This window comes from Haliotis asinina, chromosome 11 (assembly GCF_037392515.1).
Source record: "Haliotis asinina isolate JCU_RB_2024 chromosome 11, JCU_Hal_asi_v2, whole genome shotgun sequence".
Taxonomy (NCBI): Eukaryota; Metazoa; Mollusca; class Gastropoda; order Lepetellida; family Haliotidae; genus Haliotis; species Haliotis asinina.
Genome location: NC_090290.1, coordinates 35,256,749 through 35,279,305, shown reverse-complemented (window position 1 = coordinate 35,279,305; position 22,557 = coordinate 35,256,749). Strand labels below are relative to the sequence as shown.

Here is a 22,557-nt window from a genome sequence, read left to right as displayed (position 1 = left end):
GGGGAATTGAATCAGCGTGAGAATGGGCCAAGGAGTGGATGTATTGAAAAAGAATGAAGGTTCCACGATTGTGATAGTCAGGCTACCCGGTCGCGTTCTTCGTTCTTTGGCAATCAAGTCTCTGGAGAACAAATCAGTTTGTGATATGAGTAAATCGACAAGTTACCGGTTACAGAAAATCGTTCCGGATAAAAAATAACCACCCATATTACTTTGTCAATATATTCGCCTTCGAGTTAAATTGATCGGTGAAACTCCATCTCTGTTAAACCTGTCAAACAGACGCCTTCTTCCTGGGTCCCTTAAATACCTCGACGGCATCAATGAAACTGTCAAAGGAAGCCAGGAGAGTTGTCGGTCTGGGGAGGTAATTCAAGCCATATCCTACAGCTCCAACCACTGATAACTTCTGAATCTCCCATCTTCTGACATTAAGGGGCCATCCATAATTTATCGCCGGAGTGATGACTTTGAGGGGAGGTCACCCATTTTGTTCTGGTGAGGTATATGCAGTTCCATAAAAATCATCACTCCCACTAGCCATGAATTATAAACGGTCAATAAATGGAATTATTTGTTTCTAACAGAGACCAATGATAGTTCATATGATAGACACCATTAGTCCAGTCATATTTGCGATGCATCCAAAAGCTCCTTGTCCCTTCTGAAAGAGCAAAAACCTCAACGAAGCTTTCCTTTGAGCGTTCCTTCCCGTCCTTCCTTCTGCTGACGTAGAGCTACTAGTATTGAGTTTTGATAATCTACCTCAGTTGTAGTTTATTGTCTCAGAACTCGAGGTCATCACGTTGTTTATGGTTAGTTGGGGCGATGGCATGTGCGTTTTGACATATTGACTCTATGTTTCAAACAGTGATCTCATTCTGAGTGACATAGAAAGGCCCATGATGCTGACAAGTCAGAAGGTCCTTGGATATGTTCAGTTTAAACGACCAGACCTAGGGTCAACATCGGTACATCTACCCACGGGCAAAATGTAGCGCAAATGGGGTTGCGCAGCATAGAGAATATGACAAGGCTTCATATATGTGAGCGCTTCGCGCGCATGAAAGAAGACTGGTCATTTTCTCTATGCTGCGCCACCCATTTGCGCTACAGTTTACTCGTGTTCTACCGCGCCTTCAGCCAGTAACCTGTTTCTTTATAGATCATTGCACATTGAACAACATGTACTTTTATATCCGAGTATTTAATTCCGTGAAGTTTTTGTTGCCAATGCAGGTACTAAATAGTTTCTCAGTTCTTGCAGTTTCTGAAATTCTAGTTCCCTTTCACTCGGTTTAAAAACAGAACATGCCATCTGATAATTTGGTCCAATGCATGTCTTCCAATATTCCTTCATTCAGACCTGACATTACATCCATCATTATCATTCAAATCGTGAACGTTTGGACTTGAATGTTTATTGTGATCATAATCCATGTATTCAAGGGTCACAATCAGTTTCCTGGATCCGTCGGCTCATAGTTCTGGTCGCCCTGATGATGAACCGGTTTCGAACGACACTGGCAATCATCCTTGATTTGAACAATCCAACAATAGCTTAGAAAACTTTGCCAATGATACCTTTTAACACCTTATGATCTTAGATTCCGACCACTTTGCTAACAACCCTTGGTTTCGATCGTTACAGCAATGAACCCTGATTAAGATCATTTTGTGAACAACCCTCAGTTCGAATCACTGCAATGATACCTGATATCAGTGTGCTAACAACCCATTGTTCGGATTATCACTGCAATGACGCCTGAGTCAATGTGACCCCTGATCATAGGGCCATGTAATCTAATGAATGAAAAGTACAAAAAAAACAATAACTGCACCAACCGACCAACCATATTCATTGTTGTAGTCCCAAAACTCAACAAAAAGGGTACAAATGTTTCAAACAAAAACAATTTATTTCACATTAGTTGAAATAGACATCAACACCTTATTCAACCAAACTGATCACTAAAAATCTACATAAACAGAACTACTGTCCCAAAGCTCTAACAATAAGGCGCCAAGTCTCAATTGCCCATTTCGGATGAATTTGAACATGGTTAAACACTGCTTTCAACAGTTTTTCAGTTATACAGCATACTAACTTCACGTGGGAGAAAACTGATGGGGTCCCGACTCGGAAGGTCATCCCTGCAAGCACAGGCAGTGTGCAGGCAAGTCAGAGAATCTGAGATTCATGCTTTTAGAATGACTTAAGTTTGTTGCAAAGTAACAAGGGATTGTCAAAAGCCCTTTAGTCAGTTGCATGTTATAATGAGTACCAAAAAAAGCAATAACACTGACTTCAAATGTAAGATGGGAGGTTGTTTAACATGGTACATCATGTATGGCGGCAGTCTGAAATAATCAATTATGGGCCAGATAATCCAGTGATTGATGTTACAATTGCTATTGTCAGAGTACGATGGCAAGCCATTGATTCACTGAGCTTGAGCATCTACTTCACAGGTACGGTCCAACAGACTACCACTTAGGGCAAATGTTAAAATGGGTGTCAATTTTAGCCACTGCAGTTTACAGAACTTCACTTCTGAAATGATGATCCACCAATATAACCGTGGTCAATCTATACCTTACATCTACAGGCAATAACAAATGTTTAATCACTATTCATGTAACTACTCAAACCACCAAAATGCTTCCATATTTTCACCCTCCCTGTATTTAAGGAACTGAACATACTGCTTGTCGAGACAAAGCATGAATCTGACAACAGCTGTAAAAATAAGGGTGATGTTTCTCTCGGATCTAATGTCACCTTGGCACTTAAATTATTGTTTTTCCTTATAGGACACAGCACAAAGGATTAGTATAACACATCCAAATGAACTTCAGCTCTACATCCATCAAAGTCATGCAACACATAGTCATTTCAACAAACACACAAGCAATCATCAATGTAGAGACACCGTACATCTTTCAGCTGACAGTTCAAAGCAGAATAATTCTCATGCAGCTCTTTTTTCCCCTGGAAAGAAGAGCCAGCATATGAGGGCATCAGAAAAAAGGCAAAATGCCATTGAATTCTCAGTTTAGTTCAAGACAGAAAGATGTACCATGATATTACGAGGCATTACTGACTTACAAATGTTGCATGTCAAAAATGGAAACTGTTCAATGAATTAAGTACATAAGTTATCACAAGTGATGTGAGTGGGGATCACAAGTGACGAAGTGTCACATGAGTTTCATCACAGATCACATGATGGGTCACATGACTTACTCTAACATGATACTACAGCTGGGACAGGTCAAAATTTTCTACTTGAGTATCTCACCCCCTCCCCAGTTACCCTGCCTGTATACCTGTAACGCTAATTTCTGACATCAAAAATAAAGCTAAAGTTTCAAGTTCTTCAGTACCTTAAACATGTATTATATTCAAAAGTGACTGAAATTATTATGTCTAAATCTTTAATTATGAAAAGAGTCAACACCATCCCAGCCCTATACCACGATGAGACAAGCTCAAATAAATTTCACTACAGTGTTTCCCAGTCAGCGAGTTTTGGCTGACACGACTTTTACCAAAATGCCTGCAAAATCTCTGCAGGGGATATGAGAAATGAGTGAGTGAGTTAGTTTAGTTTTACGCCGCACGCAGCAATATTCCAGCTACATGGTGACAGTCTGTAAATAATCAAGTCTGGACCAGACAATCCAGTGATCAACAACATGAGCATCGATCTGCGCAATTGGGTACCAATGACGTGTCAACCAAGTCAGTGAGCCTGACCACCCGATTCCGTTAGTCGCCTCTTTCGACAATACCAGAAATGGGCTACACACATTGTACTCATGTGTCGAATCGAACCCAGACCTTCAGTATGACACGCCAATTCTTTAACCACTAGGCTACCCTGGGTCAGTGGTGGTGGCAGAGGAAATAAGTAAATTAGTTGTTTTTTCAACATGTCAGCTTTTCAAACATTTTGAAAAAAGTATGGAGAGGGTGTTTCACTGGAAAAGAGGGAGATTTGATCACACTTTCAATTCCAATGAATCCTTCAGTAGCAGCAGTGAGCACAAATATTTCACAAGCAGAGTGAGTAAAAGTTAAGCGTCACTGTCATCAACATTTGACCTACAGACACACACACGTAAGGTATCACTGTTACCAAGGTAACACTCATATGAAGGATTTCAACGCAAACATCACCACAGTTACCAAGATACAAGCATCACCATGGTTATCAAAGTATAAGTGTTACCAAAGTAACATCAAGGTATCAATGTTGGCATGGTTACCAAGATATCCATGTCCCCAATGGAATATTGTAACCTAAGTTACCATGATGTAAGTAAGGCACTTTCAGGAACAATCACCTGCATAATTTCAGTCATGCGACTTTCATTAGATACATACCCTCATTGAGAACTGATAGCATGAGACATCTCGTACCTCAATTTCAAACAATGTAGTTCCTGCCACAGTAATATGAAACCAATCAGACATGAATCTCTCGTAAATAAGGGTAAACAAACTGTCAACACAACAGAATCTCAGTAAGCCATTTCCTCTCTTCCCTGTCCACAGAACTTCTAAACAGCATCCACGTTACATGAATTCAACCAAATTTAAACTGCCATAGAACAAAATTTCATATGATATACACTCGTCTCACATACAACTTGGTTAAAGAACAACACAGAAGACTTTCAAAAGAGAAGACATCAGATGTGCTGGTTTACTCAAAATGTACTGATGCTGATTGTAGGAATAGATAGTTCAAATGACGTAACACAGATCTTCACGCTGAATGTTATCACATCACAGCATGACATCTTGTATTTATCTGATATGAGATAATGATACTCCACGTCTTTTGTACTAACCAGTCAAGTCATTTAATCTGAGTGAGTTTAGTTTTACGCCACTTATACAACAATATTCCAGCAATATCACGATGGGGACACCAGAAATGGTTTTCTCACACTGTACCCATGTGGGTAACTGTAACCTGGTCTTCAACTTGACAATCAAATGCCTTAACAACTAGGCTACCCCATCACCCCTCAATTCAGTTTGGAAGATACTGGTTAACTACACCTGATTTTGTCCAGTTGACAATACTACCCATCAGACATTGTCAAAGCAAACAGTACATGCATGATTTCGTCATCGGTCAAGAAAAGTCAAGAAGTAACAGGAATACTTTTTGTTTTGTACATAAAGTGTGTCTCATGTATCAATAGCACTTCAACATTTCTCACATTGTTTCATTAAGATTCTCACATCAGAATAAAACACATTCGAAGAAATTCAACCTCATTGCCAACAGTCATTAACATCAATTATGTAGCCATGGTAACAAGATAGTTCAACCCAAAACAAAAAATGTAATATTAAAAGAAACTGGTCCCTCACAAAATATGACTCTCACATTTGCAAAATGGTCATGATATGAACTCAATGAATTGAATGAATAAAAATATCTAAAATGTTACAATTCTTCTTTTGTCTTTTTACCAAGAGATGAGGCATTCTCTTCGAGATATTTACTAAAGTCTTCAACCTCACGCCCCTCCTCATACTTCACTGGTTTTGAATCTCCAGACCGAACAAAATATATTGTCGGAAATCCTTCAACCTTGAAGTCGTCCGGGACGTCATTGGCCGTGGCATCCATCTTTGCTATGACCAGCTGTTTTTCAGACTTGTACTTTTTGGCGAGCTGTTTGTACTTTGGTTCCAGAGATTTACAATGGCCACACCAGGGGGCGTAGAACTCAATAAGGACATCTTTACTGTTGTCTCGTACAATCTTGTCGAATGTCTTGCCCACAACAGTGATGACAGGTCCCTGTTTCTTTGGAACAGGTTGAGATTTGATAATTGGGTCAATTTTGCCTGAAAATAAAAACATGCTGTTTAAACATACAAGTTTTATGGTGACAGGTGTTTCACTGTACTGTCCGAAAGACAGAACATAGGGAACCAGACTGATATTTCATCACCAAGATATATACTATGTGGCATTTGGCATTCTCTGATGCCAAGTTCCCTAAAAACCTGGAAAACTTGTGATGTTTTCTACACTGGAATACCCAGTAAGAGAGAAGTACTTCACATCCTGCCCTAGAACACCCACTGTACGATAAGAACTGAGCTGGAAAGTGTAGTCTGGGTACCCGGGACAGATGGGTAATGAGCTGACCCGTCTAAATAGTTGGACTCGTTATGGTCACATGACTAATAGATTAAACAATGTAGTGTTACTCCTTCATGATTGAAATGTTGCATTATCTTTGATGGAATAAACATAATTACAGTCACTTCTTAATATAATACATGATTAATGCATTGAAAAACTGGCAAGTTTAGCCTCCGGGTTGAAGAATATATTGCCATATCTTACCAATTTGAAGTCAGGAATTAACACAACAGGGATCTGGATACAGCGATCCTATTCTCCACTGAAATATGCACTGCCAGGAAATCAAAGGGTACTGGGTACACGTTCCACCCATAGATAACCATCTTGAAGGCAAGGGCTCATTTTCTGATCTAGGGGAAGACATGCTGGGACGCTGGGAGACAAGCACAAGGATAACCACTCTGCCCTAGGAGTAGGATAACCACTCTGCCCTAGGAGTAGGATAACCACTCTGCCCTAGGAGTAGGATAACCACTCTGCCCTAGGAGTAGGATAACCACTAGGAGACAAATACTGTTTACTGAAGTTAAACCAAATGTATCTGGGGACAGTCTAGCAGTAAGAAGGGTAGGAAATGGTCTTGCTCTGATTAAACTTCCTTTCAACAGATCAGAGAGACATCTCTGTCTTCCCTGTACATGGCATTACCTTTCTTGAAGTTGTCCAGGAATTCTCGAATCTCATCAGCATCAAAATCTTCAAATGGTTCCATGCGGTACTTCTTCTGCTTTTCATCGAGAATTCCAATGTTCATCTCTTCGCCAGACTCTTCAAACTGGAAGTCCTTGATTAGTGGTTCATGGCTTTCCTCATTGGCAATCACAAAATGTATTTCATTCTTGTAGTCCTTGGCAATATCAGCAATTTTCCTTCGCCATATCTGTGTAGCTGAAATATCAAGAATTTTTTACACTTGCTGCAAAACAAAGATAGGGACTGATTGTACAGTTTATTCTGCTTTACCTTATCAAGTGAATGGGTCGGCTTGGCATAGCAGAGTACTAGAGATGTGTGTAGACTCTTTGCAGTGAGCTTAACAATCAAGGAAGTCCAGTCAGTGCTGCTGATATTAGATATTTGTAGAAAATCTGAGCAACAATTATGTTTTTTCTGAGTTTTTTTAAATAAATGCACTCAATGCAAAATTTGAAGCACCATAGAAACAAGAAGAAGAATGCATAGTCATCAATCTCCTTCGCGAAAGTTTTCTGTTAGCGTTTGGTTCCTGTTTTCCTGCACAATGTCAAGAAACACAAGACATGGGCCATGACTGTTACAAATTAAAACATGGTTTCTGTTTTGAACTCACGCCATTCAAGTTCTAAAAATAAGTATCTAATTTGGTTTCCATATCTACGACGGTTTCTGAGAAAATCTGTCTCCATCATTTCTGATGGACAGATGGTGTTCAATGTCCCCCTCTCACTTTGTGGCGGGAATGAAACACTTATACTTATCCTCACTCGTACGCCAGAGTGATATTATTGTCCTGCCATTCTTTCTTATAACACCAAGGCAACTTACCCTCTCGGCCATCGAAACTCCAGTCTACTGTGTAGAAGACAAAGCACAGTGGTTTCATTGTGCTATAGCGTCTTTCTGTGGAGCTATCGTAAGTGCCGACTAAAGGAACCTGATGGGCCTTCACAAACTCAGAGATGTCCTCAGATGTGAGCTCATCCTGCAAATAGCAATGATGATAAAGTTAAAACTGGACCAACACTTGACGCCAGGGCCAAGTTTAACTAAACTCTCATAAGTTTAACATCTCATAACTTTTCTCACAGCATTCGTACATCCCATACTGTATAACAGGAGCTACAGATGCTACAAGAAAAGTTACAAGGTCTTAGACTTATGAGTGCTTTGTGAAATTGAGCCCAGAGCCATGACTAATCACCTGCTGACATCACATATACCTTACCAACTGGATCTTACAAGATACCTTGCCCCTTTCCCACGAAGCTATCGTTGAGCTACAATTGTCCAAATCATCCATTTGTTGAACTGTGCTTTCCTAACCATGCAGAGCCATAATCCATCTGCACTATATCTACACAACACAACTAATGGAATACAATGAACTTAAATGAATCACATCTTCCAATTTAGTGATATTCTTTAATTCAAGCTGATGCCTCAGATGTCACACAAACAGTGGTTTTCACACAAGCTTCCTTGTCCATGAAAGACAACTCTTGTTTACCTTGTTCAGAATGTGCCACTTGGGTTCATACTTGGTGTAGCATCGCTCGGCATTGAAAACCACGACAGACCCTGGGTTCACCTTGTACCGATTCCTGGCCTCGCTCGACAACGTGAAGGCGAAGTTGAAGTCATCTCGCATATCATTGGCTGAAACAAAGCAAGCTGAATGTAAACAATGTCTCAATCACATAAATGTTTGCTGGGATTTTGCTAGTTTTAAATTTTCTTGTGTTTCATCATATCATGATTTGATGTCTTGAGGCAAACTGTAACTGTAAGTGAAAGTATGTACTGACTATGTGAATTGTATCATGATTATCTGTACCAATAGTCACAGTTTGTCATGACAAAATGTATTAAGACAATTCTCATTGATTGACTAAGTGTACCATGACCAAGTGTTTCAGGACTAAGTGTACCATGACCAAGTGTATCGGGACTAAGTGTACCATGACCAAGTGTATCGGGACTAAGTGTACCATGACCAAGTGTAACGGGACTAAGTGTACCATGACCAAGTGTATCGGGACTAAGTGTACCATGACCAAGTGTATCGGGACTAAGTGTACCATGACCAAGTGTATCGGGACTAAGTGTACCATGACCAAGTGTTTCAGGACTAAGTGTACCATGACCAAGTGTATCGGGACTAAGTGTACCATGACCAAGTGTATCGGGACTAAGTGTACCATGACCAAGTGTATCCGGACTAAGTGTACCATGACCAAGTGTATCCGGACTAAGTGTACCATGACCAAGTGTATCGGGACTAAGTGTACCATGACCAAGTGTATCGGGACTAAGTGTACCATGACCAAGTGTACCGGGACTAAGTGTACCATGACCAAGTCTATAGGGACTAAGTGTACCATGACCAAGTGCATCGGGACTAAGTGTACCATGACCAAGTGTATCGGGACTAAGTGTACCATGACCAAGTGTATCGGGACTAAGTGTACCATGACCAAGTGTATCGGGACTAAGTGTACCATGACCAAGTGTATCGGGACTAAGTGTACCATGACCAAGTGTATCGGGACTAAGTGTACCATGACCAAGATATCGGGACTAAGTGTACCATGACCAAGTGTATCGGGACTAAGTGTACCATGACCAAGTGTTTCAGGACTAAGTGTACCATGACCAAGTGTATCGGGACTAAGTGTACCATGAGTAGGTGTACCGGAACTAAGTGTATCTTGCGTCTGACCACCCAATCCCGGTAGTTGCCTCTTACGACAAGCATAGTTGCTTTTTATAGCAAGCATGGGTTGCTGAAGGCCTATTCTATTCTGGGACCTTCACGGGTAAGTGCACCATGACTAAGTGTATCGGGACTAAGTGTACCTTGACTGAGTGTATCAGGACTAAGTGTCTTGTGACTAGGTGTACCGGAACTAACTGTATTGTGACTATTTGTACCGGAACTAAGTGTATTGTGTTTAGGTGTACCACGACTAAGTGTGTCTTGACTAAGTGTACCATGACTAAGTGTGTCTTGACTAAGTGTACCACGACTAAGTGTGTCTTGACTAAGTGTACCATGACTAGGTGTACCACAACTAAGTGTATCGGGACAAAGTGTATTGTGACTAAGTGTATTGAGACTAAGTGTACCATGACTAAGTGTATCAGGACAGAGTGTATGGTGACTAAGTGTATCGGAACTAAGTGTATCGTGACTAAGTGTACCACGACTAAGTGTATCAGTACAAAGTGTATTGTGGTTTCATTTACAGGGCAAAAGGAATCATGACTAAGTGTACCATGACAGTACTACAACACGTTCTGACCTGCATCCTTGTATATCTGGAGTCTAGGGTCATCAGTGCTACCGAAGAAGGCCACAATGCTGATGTCATCGTCACTCATGTAGTTGCGAACTGCCTTGTCAGAATCAAGCTGCTTTGCTGCCTCGCCCTGATGCTGGATCATGTATCCCACAATGCCTGGCAGTGGAAACAACAATGTTTCAGCAATGCAGGACCTTAAGTAATACTGAGACTTTATTCACTATGAAATGAACTCTTTTGTCCATACACCTGTTCACAAGTTCCCTGGAGCTGGTCTCACACATAGGTCCATCTACAGACCTGTGCCACTTATATTCTGATGTTTGGTGTAATTTTTATAGACTTACATGTTAATTTAGTGTAGTATAAATAATTTTCATGAATTTGATTTTACTACGATCAAGTAAAATTTTACACATTAGTGGGGAATCATCTTACCTACAATCACATAATTTCTGTTTAATTTTCTGTTGCTGATTTATTGAATTGAAAGATATTAATTAACATATTTCATGTGCTGAGGACTCCTTTAGCATGGCAGCCTATGGGATTGTGCACTGTCTTACCATACACAAGCTGATAAAATATTATCAATGTGATATCATTAGTTAAATCACGAGTGCAGAGCAGAGATGATTTCACATTTGCCTGTTAAATTTTACAAAGATCCATCCTCAAGTCCCTTCATGAAAATCATTTATACTACACTGAAATAACATGCAAGTCTATGGAAATTATGTCAAGAGTCTGAAGACATCTGGCACGGGTCCGCAGTTTCTCTTCCTGATACTTGACACATTTCCTTTCATCAATAACAGGGCATGAACAGGGCATGCACAAGGCCACCCCCAGCCACTCAGCCTTACCTCTCTCCTCACGCTCTCCTTTGTACTCAGACACGCGACCTTTCCGGAATATCTTCAAAGTTGGGTATCCTGTCACTCCGTACTCCTTAGCCAGGTCAGTGCTGACTGTGGCGTCCACCTTGGCCAGGGGTATTGGGGGGTCATGCGCCTTTAGTGACTTGGCAGCCTTCTCATACTGTGGGGCTAGTCGTTTACAATGTCCGCACCTAAATCATCACAAACAAAATGTGAAAAACAGACTAGTCAAAATTCAGTACTGAATCAGTATCACAGCTACCACTGGCAAACAAGGATAAGTTGAACAAGTGCATTACGAGAAGTAGGGCAGTGCAAAACAACGAGCAAACCCGTTTGGTTTGTTGAAAGAAGAGCAGATGTAGGTTAGTGCACTTGCAGTGTATGACGATGAAACTGATTCCAAGCACAGCTGCACATGACTTGAGTGTAGTACTTGATTGCGGACAACCTGGGGCCCCTTCTCTCACAATAGCTAGTGCCCGTGGACGGCACTCGTGCATGCTAATACAAGACTATTGTCAGGTTGGTGCTCAACTTATCCTTGTTTCCCAGCAGTATATAGTATACGTCAACAAGAAAAGACAGTGGCTTACTGCATCCTGTACCAACCCAGCTTCAAACCATTCCACAAAGCGACTTTAGCATTTCGTTGATGCTCAGACGATGCTAAAGAATGGGAGTTAAAGTGACCTTACCACTATAACAGTTTTGTGGAACAGGGCCCTAGGAGAGATACAGACTGAGATCACAATAAAAGAAAGGAAAATCAAGTGATATGGGCTCTTGAAAGCTACCACTTAGCTGATAGCTGAGTATTTAATAACAAACATGGCAAAACTCAGGGCCAAACTACAAGATCTTACAGTTATAATACAAGGGGAGCAACTCCACCAAACAAAATACACTATCTTTGACAACTGATGCCAGTGCTCAAGTAGATGTTCAGGAAATGTTATGCTGATGCTGGTAAGAGGTTTGGAGTTAATCATCAGAGCAGCCTGTTCAACTCACCATGGGGCGTAGAACTCCACGAGGATGAGGTCCTCCCTGTTGACGACCTCGGTGAAGTTGTCGCTAGTCAGTGTGATGACAGCATCTGGTGGGGGCCTCCATAGAGGGTCAGCTCTCTCCTTCATGTAGTTCACAATTTCTGGAAGCAGGAATCAATTTCACTTTCATCATATTTTAAACTCTGCTTCCATGTCAGAGATGAAGTGAAATAGAGCTCAACGTTGCACTTCAACATATTTCGCTCATATGATGTCCATGCGTGTGTGTAAGGCTGCTTGTACTAGACCAGACTTATTCTGTTTTTTCAGTGCTAGCTCACTAAGATACCATCATGCAGTTAAGCATGAATACCAAGCTGACTGGTATCTATTGTATCTAATAAAGCCAAGGCCAGGCAGGGACCAACAAGTACCATATTTTAACATCTGTTGTTACAACACAGCCTTAGGGATCGAACCCGCGACCATCTACTCTCCGGGCAGACATTATAATCACTACACCATGGTAATCGCCTTCGATGTCAGAATCTGATAAACACTCATGTGAGTGAACACTGAATGGAATGGAATTCTTAAAACAAGCTGTGGTAACAAATCTATATTTACAAGTATGAGCACTAGAATATTCTGCTTTTAGCAATATTCCAGAATTATCACTACAGAACATCAAATTTGTGCTCAGAACATTGTACCCTTGAGGTGAATCAAATATGGGGTTTCTGCAGGACATGATAATGTTTACCTAAAATAGGGATGCAATAGTATGCTATGCCACAATTCGGTATGTATTGTGGTACACAGCTCTCAGTTCAGATCATCAACAAGTAAATTTGATAGGATGTATGTTTTCATGGAAAGGCACTGTCTGTTTGGTTAAAGTTCCTAGAAGAAAACTTCTTGGACAAGAAGGAAAGTGTCTTTATACAACCATGTTCGTCCAGTCAAATTAGCATGAGTCGTTGACAATAGCAGGACAGAAATGTCAGAAAGAGTAGAAATGACAGCTAGAAATAAATTTGTGAGGACAATTTCGCCATGAAAACCAAACGTACTGTATTTTCAAAGTGAATTTTGGGATACCAAACCAAATGCAAATGGTATACCATTTCAGCCCTAACCTTGAATGCTAACCCCATAACCCTTATTAAGTAAACAAATCTGAACCATGCTGTTACTGATCATACCAATATGGCCGAAACTGAACCTAACAGAAACACATTGACCCTGACATGAGAACTTGACATGCTCGTAAACTCCACATCACTATTCTAACTGTTTAATCCACCAAACTCTGAGGACTGTTACCATATGTCAAAACATTCAATGTTTTTGAACTTTTGGGGAACAAAAAGGTTTCTTTATTGTAACCAAGGAGAAAAATGGGTGAATATGATATGATTAGTTTTTATGAAGATTTGTTCAGGCTGTGCAAAATATCGCTTCAATGGGGCATTGACTTACAAGTTGTGTTCTTGGGTTCGAAGCTACTTCGAACAGTATTTCACTTCTATTACTTCATGTCTTGTTGGGGAAGAAAATCATACAGAGACTGACTGATAGATTGTATTCGGCAATATTTCAGCTATATGGCAGCAGTACTCAGCGATATTTCATCTACATGGCCATGGTATTCGGCAATATTTTACTTTTAAGGCCATGGAACTCAGCAATATTTCAGCATGGTCTGTAAACAATCAAATCTGGACCAGACAATTCAGTGATCAACAGAAAAAGCTTTGATCTACACAACTGGGATATGATGAATTGTGTCAACCAAGTCAGCAAGCCTGACCACCTGATCCTGTTTGTCTCGTGGGAAAAAAATATAAATGTTGCATTCAAACCCATACCCTACATTACACATCACATCAGAAGTGAGAAATTACCAAACTCAGTCCTTCCACCCTCGTAATCAAACGCCTGGCCATTCTTGAAGAACTTCAGAGTGGGATAGCCAGTCACTTCAAATCTGGAAAGAAAGGTGTTCATACATGAAAAACATATTCAAAAGATCATACTACTGTTTGCAAAGACTATGTGTCTTTTCAACAGTTGCTGCATGGGGACACTTTATCAGGACACAATTAGCCCTAACTGGTGCAATATAAAACTTGAGCACTCCTGCAAAGCCATGTTGCCAAAGGGAGGTAACTCATGACAACCTTACTAAATTATTCAGTTTGTTATTTTCAAATGAATTTCCAGGTACTACGATGCCCAGCTGACAACACAACTGCAATCAACCAAATACTGCTTACTAGTCAAACAGCATACCATATTTCTACCATAAACCGACTAGACAGCCCTTGAATTTACAGCTGAAAGTAAGACTGCAAAGAAGCATCCAGTCAAGGACTAATACTTATGCTAAATCAGTCTGACTACTTCCTTTTCCAAAAAAAACACAAGTGAGCAGTTTAGGCGTTAATAAAGGATATGGTAAGATTCACTGAATATGCAAGAGAATAGTAACAGCCATAGGATGTAACCAAAATGCAAACACAGCCCTCAGCAGTGTATGAAATAGCGTCTGCTCGGTGGCCTGCTGCTAGCAAGTGACACGACGGGCTATTTCATAACCAACTTTGTGGGCCAAAACATTTTCCATGGGCATATATTTCACCATGCCATTGACTGGTGTGATCGTTTAATCAGTTTTTAACACCTAATCTCAGTTTCCTGTTTTTTGATACACGGCTGGTTACATGTTAACAGGGCCAGGATCATTTTTTAGTTATCAGCCCTGTGGGCTTCCTGGCACTTTCATGAGTTTCATAAACTGATCTCAGAAACTCACCTTGTACCCAGATCCTCATTTTCTGTGGCATCCACCTTCGCAAGGGGGATTGGGGGATCATGTTCCTTCAGTGTCTTGGCGGCACTGGCATACTTCGGAGCTAGATTCTTGCAATGTCCACACCTGAAACAGTCAATTAAGACAACATACTGGTGGGTCATATGAAACTGGTCTTACAAAAATATTTCACAGATTACTGCTGTGAGTTATGTGTACTTGGCTCCACATGTTTGCAGAGGCCCAGACACACTGTACATCCGGCTAAAATACACACAGTGAATGAATTTAGTTTTACGCCGCACTCAGTAATATTCCAGCTCAGTAATATTCCAGCTATATGGCGGCTGTCTGTAAATAATCGAGACAATCCAGTGATCAACAACATGAGCATCGATCTGCGCAAGTTGGAACTGATGACATGTGTCAACCAAGTCAGTTAGCCTGACCACCCCATCCCGTTAGTCGCCTCTTGCGACTAAAATACACATAGAAAATTTGAAAAATAATCACAGCATACCAGTTATGCAATAATAAATATCGGATATGCAAAAGATTTAAAATACATCTGTATGGAACATAATTCTACAAAATCATGTGCATAATGAAAAAGACATCGATTGCTATTGGTTGTGGTGACTGACAGGTTATGTTAGTACTTTCAATGAGCAATCCTGTGAATGCAGCTAATGTATTTTGCCAAACGACCACCCATTGGTTAGCTTGAAACTATTTCCCAATCAAATCACTCACCTCATGAATGCCATTGTTGTTATCAACAAACATGGGATATCAGTGTAGTTTAAAAAGGCAACTGTCAAAGAAAACTTTTTTTGCATCTACAACCAAGGCAAGTTGTTGCAAATTCTTGCACAACTGTCAGAAAAATTATTATCTTATTATCTACAGGGATTGACTTGGGCCGCGATATCGCGATTTTCTCGCACCAGTTGCTTTAAAATCGCACTCAAATCTACCTGCAGCGATTTAAAATCGCATCCTGCTTACCTGTATGATAGGAAGTTTTTAAATCTGTTTTACTGAGAAAGGATTTGTCGTTATTTTGTCCTGTCAAAGATATTCCCGTTGCTTTCTACCTAATTTTAATCTTCGAAACATAACTTCTGGTATGGAACACCGAACATCGTTACACAGTGCTGCACAAAATGAGCTGCGCTGCAAGGAGTATGGCAAACTCTGAACCCCGCAGTACTGTGTTGTTTATGCACAGTGCGACGGTGTACAGAGTTCGCATTTGGAAGTTGTGTTCTGCAACGTCACACAAAGGGCAGCTTCTAACGAAACCATCTTATTCGATATAAAAATCTTCAAATTCTTAAAGACTACGAATGAAAACGAAGAAACAACTTGACCCATTCAACACCGTAGGCCGAAAAATTGGCCAAGACATCGCCAGTCCCCAGGAGCTGTAGGTCGAAAAAACGACCAGTCAGTAGTTGCATCAAAATGATTTATACTTTTCGGAACCTAACTAACATATGATTCATTTATCAAATCTATCACTCTTCATAATGCCTGTCAACACTTATTACATTTAAGATAGCCATATTTATCGACAAGGTTAGAATTGAAAACTATTTTCTTTTTCCGTAATGTTATTTTTAAAAAAAACTATTCTCACACACATGCTTCGGCAACGGGTCCACATCCGAGTTCTCAGTGAGCAAATCAACAATGCGTAGAGGATATAATTAAACAAATCACATAAACTGAAGAATAAAAGCAACAACAGTAATCATAAAAATTGTCTAAGAACATTATAACTTACTATTTCAAACGTTATTGTGCGATCGTGTCATGTCATTCTTTCTCGTTGGGGGGGGGGGGGGGGGGGGGGAGGGGGAGGGGAACAGTATCCATTGCTGTTATCTGATTGGCTGACTTAGGTCACTTGTCTGAATTTGACCGATCACGATCCTTACTGCAGGCTGAGGCTAAAAAGCGTCATTAGAAACCAATGTTTATCCAATAAACGCGCTTCTTACAACTATGAAAATACTCTAGGCAAGGATACCGTCATTTTGTTGATGTTCAGAGCTTTCGAATGATACCCGCCATCAAACGAATCGCCTCACATGTTCTTCATTATCAGACAAAGATTTTAAAACGGAGGTTTTTCACGCTGTTGTATCACGTTACCAAGCGAATTGCCACTGATATCGGGAAATACACGACCATACATATTACTTCTGAAATCTTTCTAGAATAATTTTCTGATCGTGTATAAATGAACATATGAAAGAAAAAGTGAAGGGGATGTCATGACTTGTTACAAACAGAAAAAACGCTCCAGGTTTTTGTTCCTCCGTGGTTCATCTAGACATACAAATGTCTATGCCTGCATTTTCATTACAAATTAACTTATTTAAGTTGTAGTCGTATTACGTGAAACATATGATAAAAATAACTTTCAGATTTACAAACAGTAAGATTAGTCCTTTCAACTGGTGTATGATATGCAGTAGCAATAATGATTTATAAGTTGATATTTTCTCTTGATAAACATAAACTTCATCTATGACCTCAGAGTTGCTAGGAACTCGGTGTCATGGCAGTTTATGCCGCTGGTTGACTGGTGTTGAAAGAGTTAAGTCGTTGACCTTGATGACAACCAGAATGCAGACACCAATGGTGATGCTAGTAGATCTACAGACTTTTAATTCATTGCAATTCAGGATTGCTTGACTTGAAATTGATTATGACAATGTTTTATTTGTCTCGTTATCTTTTTCTTCTGAACGATCATGAACAGTTAAATCTCATAAGACTTTAAAAAATCTCATGCTTTTGATCCCATGTGAGATTTTATCTCACATGTTTTCTGAGCCAGGTTTATCCCTGTATCTACCATGGCTAGTTTTCAAAACTCATGAAATTGAGATAAAGTCATGTTGTAAGAGCTATCAATCAGCAAGATCTAAGTTGTCTGTCTATCAAAAGTGTATGGGCTTCAGAAGGGACAATAGTGTAAAGATTTCTGAAGTATCACAGCAATACCGTACATCTGAATACATCTGAATACATCTGAAGTTGGCTAAAATCACTCTGTTATCCTCTGCATGAAAAATGGACTTTGTCCATCTGTCCATGCACATTAGTCTTTTCCGTGGCAGAACTTTACAACCATTCAATATTTCTTTACCGAACTTGTGTCACACAGATGGATCTTGGTGGTGTACTGTGCCTTTTGAGATTTTGGGATTTCCAGATAAAATATTTGTTACGTTTCCATTGCAACAAGTGTGAAATTGATTGAAATTGATGATAGTGCTCTTTTCTGGAGCAGAACTTAAAAACCTTCAGTACTCTCCTTCCACTTTGATATATACATGCCAAATCATTTCACAAAATCATAATTAGTGGACATATTCATGAAGAGTAATTTGCCACTACAGGAGATATTGATGACTTTGTCTTCTTGTTTTTATTAAGTTGTTTAAGATGATCTAATATGTTTTTGGTCACAAAGCAACTTCTCATGAACAAAGCTTACACGTATCAGTGAAGTTTTGGACTCGTGTTTATGTATAAATTACAGACTTTGTCAAAATGCCGACATGATCGACTTGATTGTATATGAGTGACTTTTATTAAATCATTTCACTCATATCTAAGTTGGTTCTGATAAGGTATGACTAAAAGCAGAACATACAAGCTCAGTAAACTTACTCAGTAACATATAGCTAAATGAGTTAAATGAAATACCCACTCAGCAAAGTGGGTACAGCACCAACATGAGCTCCATCCAGAGATACAGATAACTTTCAGGTCATTAAGTTATACATTCATTTGTGTTCCTCTCAATTGGGTATCATAATTTTCTTTTGAATAACCCAATAAACTGTGCCTACCTTATTCACACTCAAATGGGTATTTTACCATTTTCCATTAATCGCAACAATATACTAATGTTTATATGTTGATTTACATATTTGATCTGCAACATAAGAAATCATACCGAAGTCTGCAAATTGCCAAGATCATGAGTTGAAACAGGAGCTTTTATTATACCTCAGATATCTTATCTATTTTTGTTTGTCCACATGTAGATCGAATTTATTGAGCAATTACAAAACTTCTTGTGTACTTGAATGCAATAAACTAAGTAGGCATTAGTTTTCACATGTATATTTTTGCAATTAACACAGACACGCAGCTTATCTGTACATGTAAATATTACCTGGAGTTCTGGATTGTGATGGAAATTGGAAACTAAATCCACTATCTGAGGTCTTCTGGTGAACGATTATCAACTATAATCAAAATATATACAGTTTTAATGTAATCACCAGTTTTAAGGTTTTCTCACTTGTTTATTTTCTAATTAATGTTTTATCACTAACACTGTCATGCAAGGAAATGCATGCCTGCAAGAATAAATATTTATCAGTATACCTCAATAACTTCACAACTGATGCAAAATTTACTTATTGACACGTTACAGTAATATTTATCGCAGTGATGAACACAAAACTATGAATAAAATATACATAGCTTTAAGCTGTTGAGCACCTGAATATTCATCAAATTTAATTATTAGTTTCCTTCATTCATGTGCATTATACTAAAACAACAAAATTCTGATATATGAACACAATAAGACAAGAATCTGTATCAAAACATCGCACTAACGCAATTAAGAAGTTGTTATCCATAAAATATTGTCGTACACCTCAACTTCAAAAACACCACCCAAACAATTTAAAATTCTGATAAATCAAAAATATAGTTTTTACGATCAATAATTATTTTTAATCCTTGTTTCAAGCGATTTTTATATCATTTTCAATCACTGGAACACTAATATCAGGAGTTATGCTTACTCAGGAATCATATTTCATATTTGACACAATCTGGGCAATCTTCCACTGGACTGACTTGATGCTACACTGAGTCAAACACAATAAGAACAGAAACAAACAGACAACTGGATACCAACAGTTTTAAGTCAATTTTGGCATCAAAACAGTCATCCCATGGCCCAAAGTCACTACTTTCCAATGCTGTACTAGAATTTACTAATGCAAGTTGACATGATTTACTTTACAATTTGAAGATTATTACACAATATCACACAAGACATGGGTATGGTTTATAGCTAACTGCTTCTGAGAACCCTTGTTACCAGACATGTGGTAGCCATGGTAACTATATGGTACTCAAATTGTTAAAATCATCTCTACATTCTATGTTGCTTACAATGTTCAGAATGGGTCTTGCAATGAAGGCCACCTCAAACAAAGATAATGGCATATTCTAAACTTCCACAATACAAGGGTTACATATTGATGTTTATAATCTGCAGATTCTCTCTTTGACTTCCAAAAACGTAAAGATAACAGCCCTGTTGGTGAGATAAGATGATCCGGGATGTAACATCATAGAATGACAGAGGCGAATAAAAAAAGTGAAATGTTTTACGGGCATGCATCATTTTCATTTTGTGCGCATAACAAATTTTAATTGCCATTTAAAAACATTTTGACTTGGCAACATCCCAATCTTCCATTTGTCAACTATAAAAATAAGTGTCTGTAAGAACGAGTGTGACTTAATCTACAAAAAAAAACTTGTTTTCCTCCCAAAACTGGCATTACATTTCCGTCTCATGGAGTGCCAGTTTTGACAGGTTTGACCATATTTGTTTCCTGTTGGTAATAATCACCCATTGCTTACCAAGGAGCATAAAACTCGACTAAGATGATGTCTTCTGAATCTATAACTTTATCAAAAGTTGCACTCGTTAACACCATGACATCCTCCTCCTCAACGACACCATGTTTGTTGGTTGCCCCCTCTGTCGAAGCCGCCTCCTCATCTTCTGAAACAATATACAACAGGAATGACATTAAATTAAAGTATCAAAGATAAAAAATTAATCAATGAAATTCCTACTTAGAAACTATGAAATATTATAATCTTCCAAATGATTATGAGAAATAAATACATGAATCTCTAACAATGATTTGCATTTCTAAAAACTGCATGACGTGTACATTCATTCTAGAATAGATGACAAACTCTCACGCAAAATGCATAAATAATGCACGCATAAGTAGTGTATATTTCACACTATATCGACTTAATGAACTGAGTAAATAATTTAACCATTGCACTGTCTCTTACATCGTTACTGAATGTGGAAATACCTGCCTCTTGCAATGAGTCTCCGACTTCGTTGCATTTTAAATGATTTTAAGTTCGTTTAGGCAAGTTTGGGAGGGGGCTTTGAGACGTTCGACTGTGACCATGTAGAAAACAACCCTTGTATGCATTGTCATTATGAATTTGAATGCATAAAGTACCTGGTTCTTTAGTGGCTTCGTCTTCATCCAAGTCATCGCACTTTACAAACAGTGCAGACGTTCCCAAAAGCAGCAAGAACACAAGAGCCAACTTCTCCATCTTTGCCATGTTTGCAAATTTGACATGTGTGCCGGTGGCAGTCCTCTATGACCCGGAAGTACTACTCCGAAAATAGTTCGCCATTAAAATCACGACAAGTCCTGGTAATTACGACAAAACAAATTTGAATAACATACTTTGGTAAGAAAATGTCATATCTATTGTCAAAGCTTTAAAAAAAATGTATATCGTATGTAATTTAACAAAAGTTCAATTTCGGCGTAGTTATACGATCTATAAATAGCATCCAATGGGATGTTGACAGGTTCCCTTGCTTGGGAAATCCAGCTCAGTTGTTATCGCGCTGCCAGGGAACAGCTGAGGTCCGTAGCCCATGAATGATCTTGAACGGCCAAATAAAGATTAAGAGATACATCAAAGCTCATTGTGATTGTTGTTATTTGAGTCACCATTGTTGTTATTTGAACCGGTATAAGTACAATGGCTAATTTAACAACGGGGCACCGCTCAAACATCTAGCTGTAACATGCTTAACAGGTATATAGGTCCTTGTATAAACTCTGTACTTGCGGTAAATATACATACACTCTGATTTATATGAAAAACATATATAGATTGAAAAACACAATATTGAAAAATAAAGTTTGTTTTTGGATTAGCTTAAATATGACTGAGTATAATTTCCAATTCTATCATAATCATTAACAAAACAACTTATTTGCCACTCAAATAAGTCCTTATATCATCAACAATCCATGGGGTTCTGGCGTGGCTAAAAAGGCAATTGTCAAAGCTTTTAATTCGTATCTACAGCCGAGGTCATGTTGTTGCACATTCTCACACAACTGTCAGAAACATTACCGACGATCTCTATGGCTATAGGTTTCAAAACTAAAAAAAAGGTAAATTTTAAAGTTGTGCTGTGAATGGCCCGGGCTTCAAAGGGGACACGTACATACTGATTAGTACCAGGTTTAGGGTGTCGGTTCAGGCTGTTTATATGTATTAAAAATACACAGGCATATATATATATATATACACCTGGAAATTAATCAAGCAACACCCCAATTTTTTCTATTGGAGCAACTTTGAAGTGTTCTGACAATCAAAATATGCCGGGTTGATATAGTTTGACACTTTTTTATTCAACAGACGATCTCTGACAAACAACTTAAAGGGAAAAAGTATCAAGACTTTGCTTTATTGCAACGAAATCCAAATTCTTAAAACTGTCTTAAATTCATGAAAAAATGGACACAATTTACTATTCATCCACAGACGTTGTTGTCAGGTGTATTA

General features: G+C 39.0%; 1 protein-coding gene across 1 annotated transcript; it reads right to left on the bottom strand.

Annotated features, from left to right (window-relative positions):
- Nucleotides 1-1,900: 1,900 nt before the first annotated feature.
- On the bottom strand, nucleotides 1,901-21,351 carry LOC137255818 (protein disulfide-isomerase A4-like). Its single transcript, XM_067793373.1, has 11 exons — nucleotides 21,198-21,351; nucleotides 20,569-20,713; nucleotides 14,875-14,997; nucleotides 13,964-14,046; nucleotides 12,079-12,217; nucleotides 11,050-11,255; nucleotides 10,184-10,339; nucleotides 8,389-8,537; nucleotides 7,707-7,863; nucleotides 6,831-7,070; nucleotides 1,901-5,875 (listed from the first exon to the last, which is right to left on the bottom strand). Exons 1-11 carry the CDS (start codon nucleotides 21,304-21,306, stop codon nucleotides 5,469-5,471), a joined length of 1,914 nt encoding a protein of 637 aa, XP_067649474.1. The 5' UTR covers nucleotides 21,307-21,351; the 3' UTR covers nucleotides 1,901-5,468.
- Between the last annotated feature and the right edge of the window lie 1,206 nt (nucleotides 21,352-22,557).

Coding starts and splice junctions, on each gene's coding strand:
- LOC137255818 (XM_067793373.1), bottom strand. CDS start 21,306: ATGGCAAAGATGGAGAAGTTGGCTCTTGTGTTCTTGCTGCTTTTGGGA. Junction 14,998..20,568: donor GTCGAGTTTTATGCTCCTTG/GTAAGCAATGGG, acceptor TGACTGTTTCAG/GTGTGGACATTGCAAGAATC. Junction 12,218..13,963: donor GGGTGGAAGGACTGAGTTTG/GTAATTTCTCAC, acceptor TCCTGCTTCCAG/AAATTGTGAACTACATGAAG.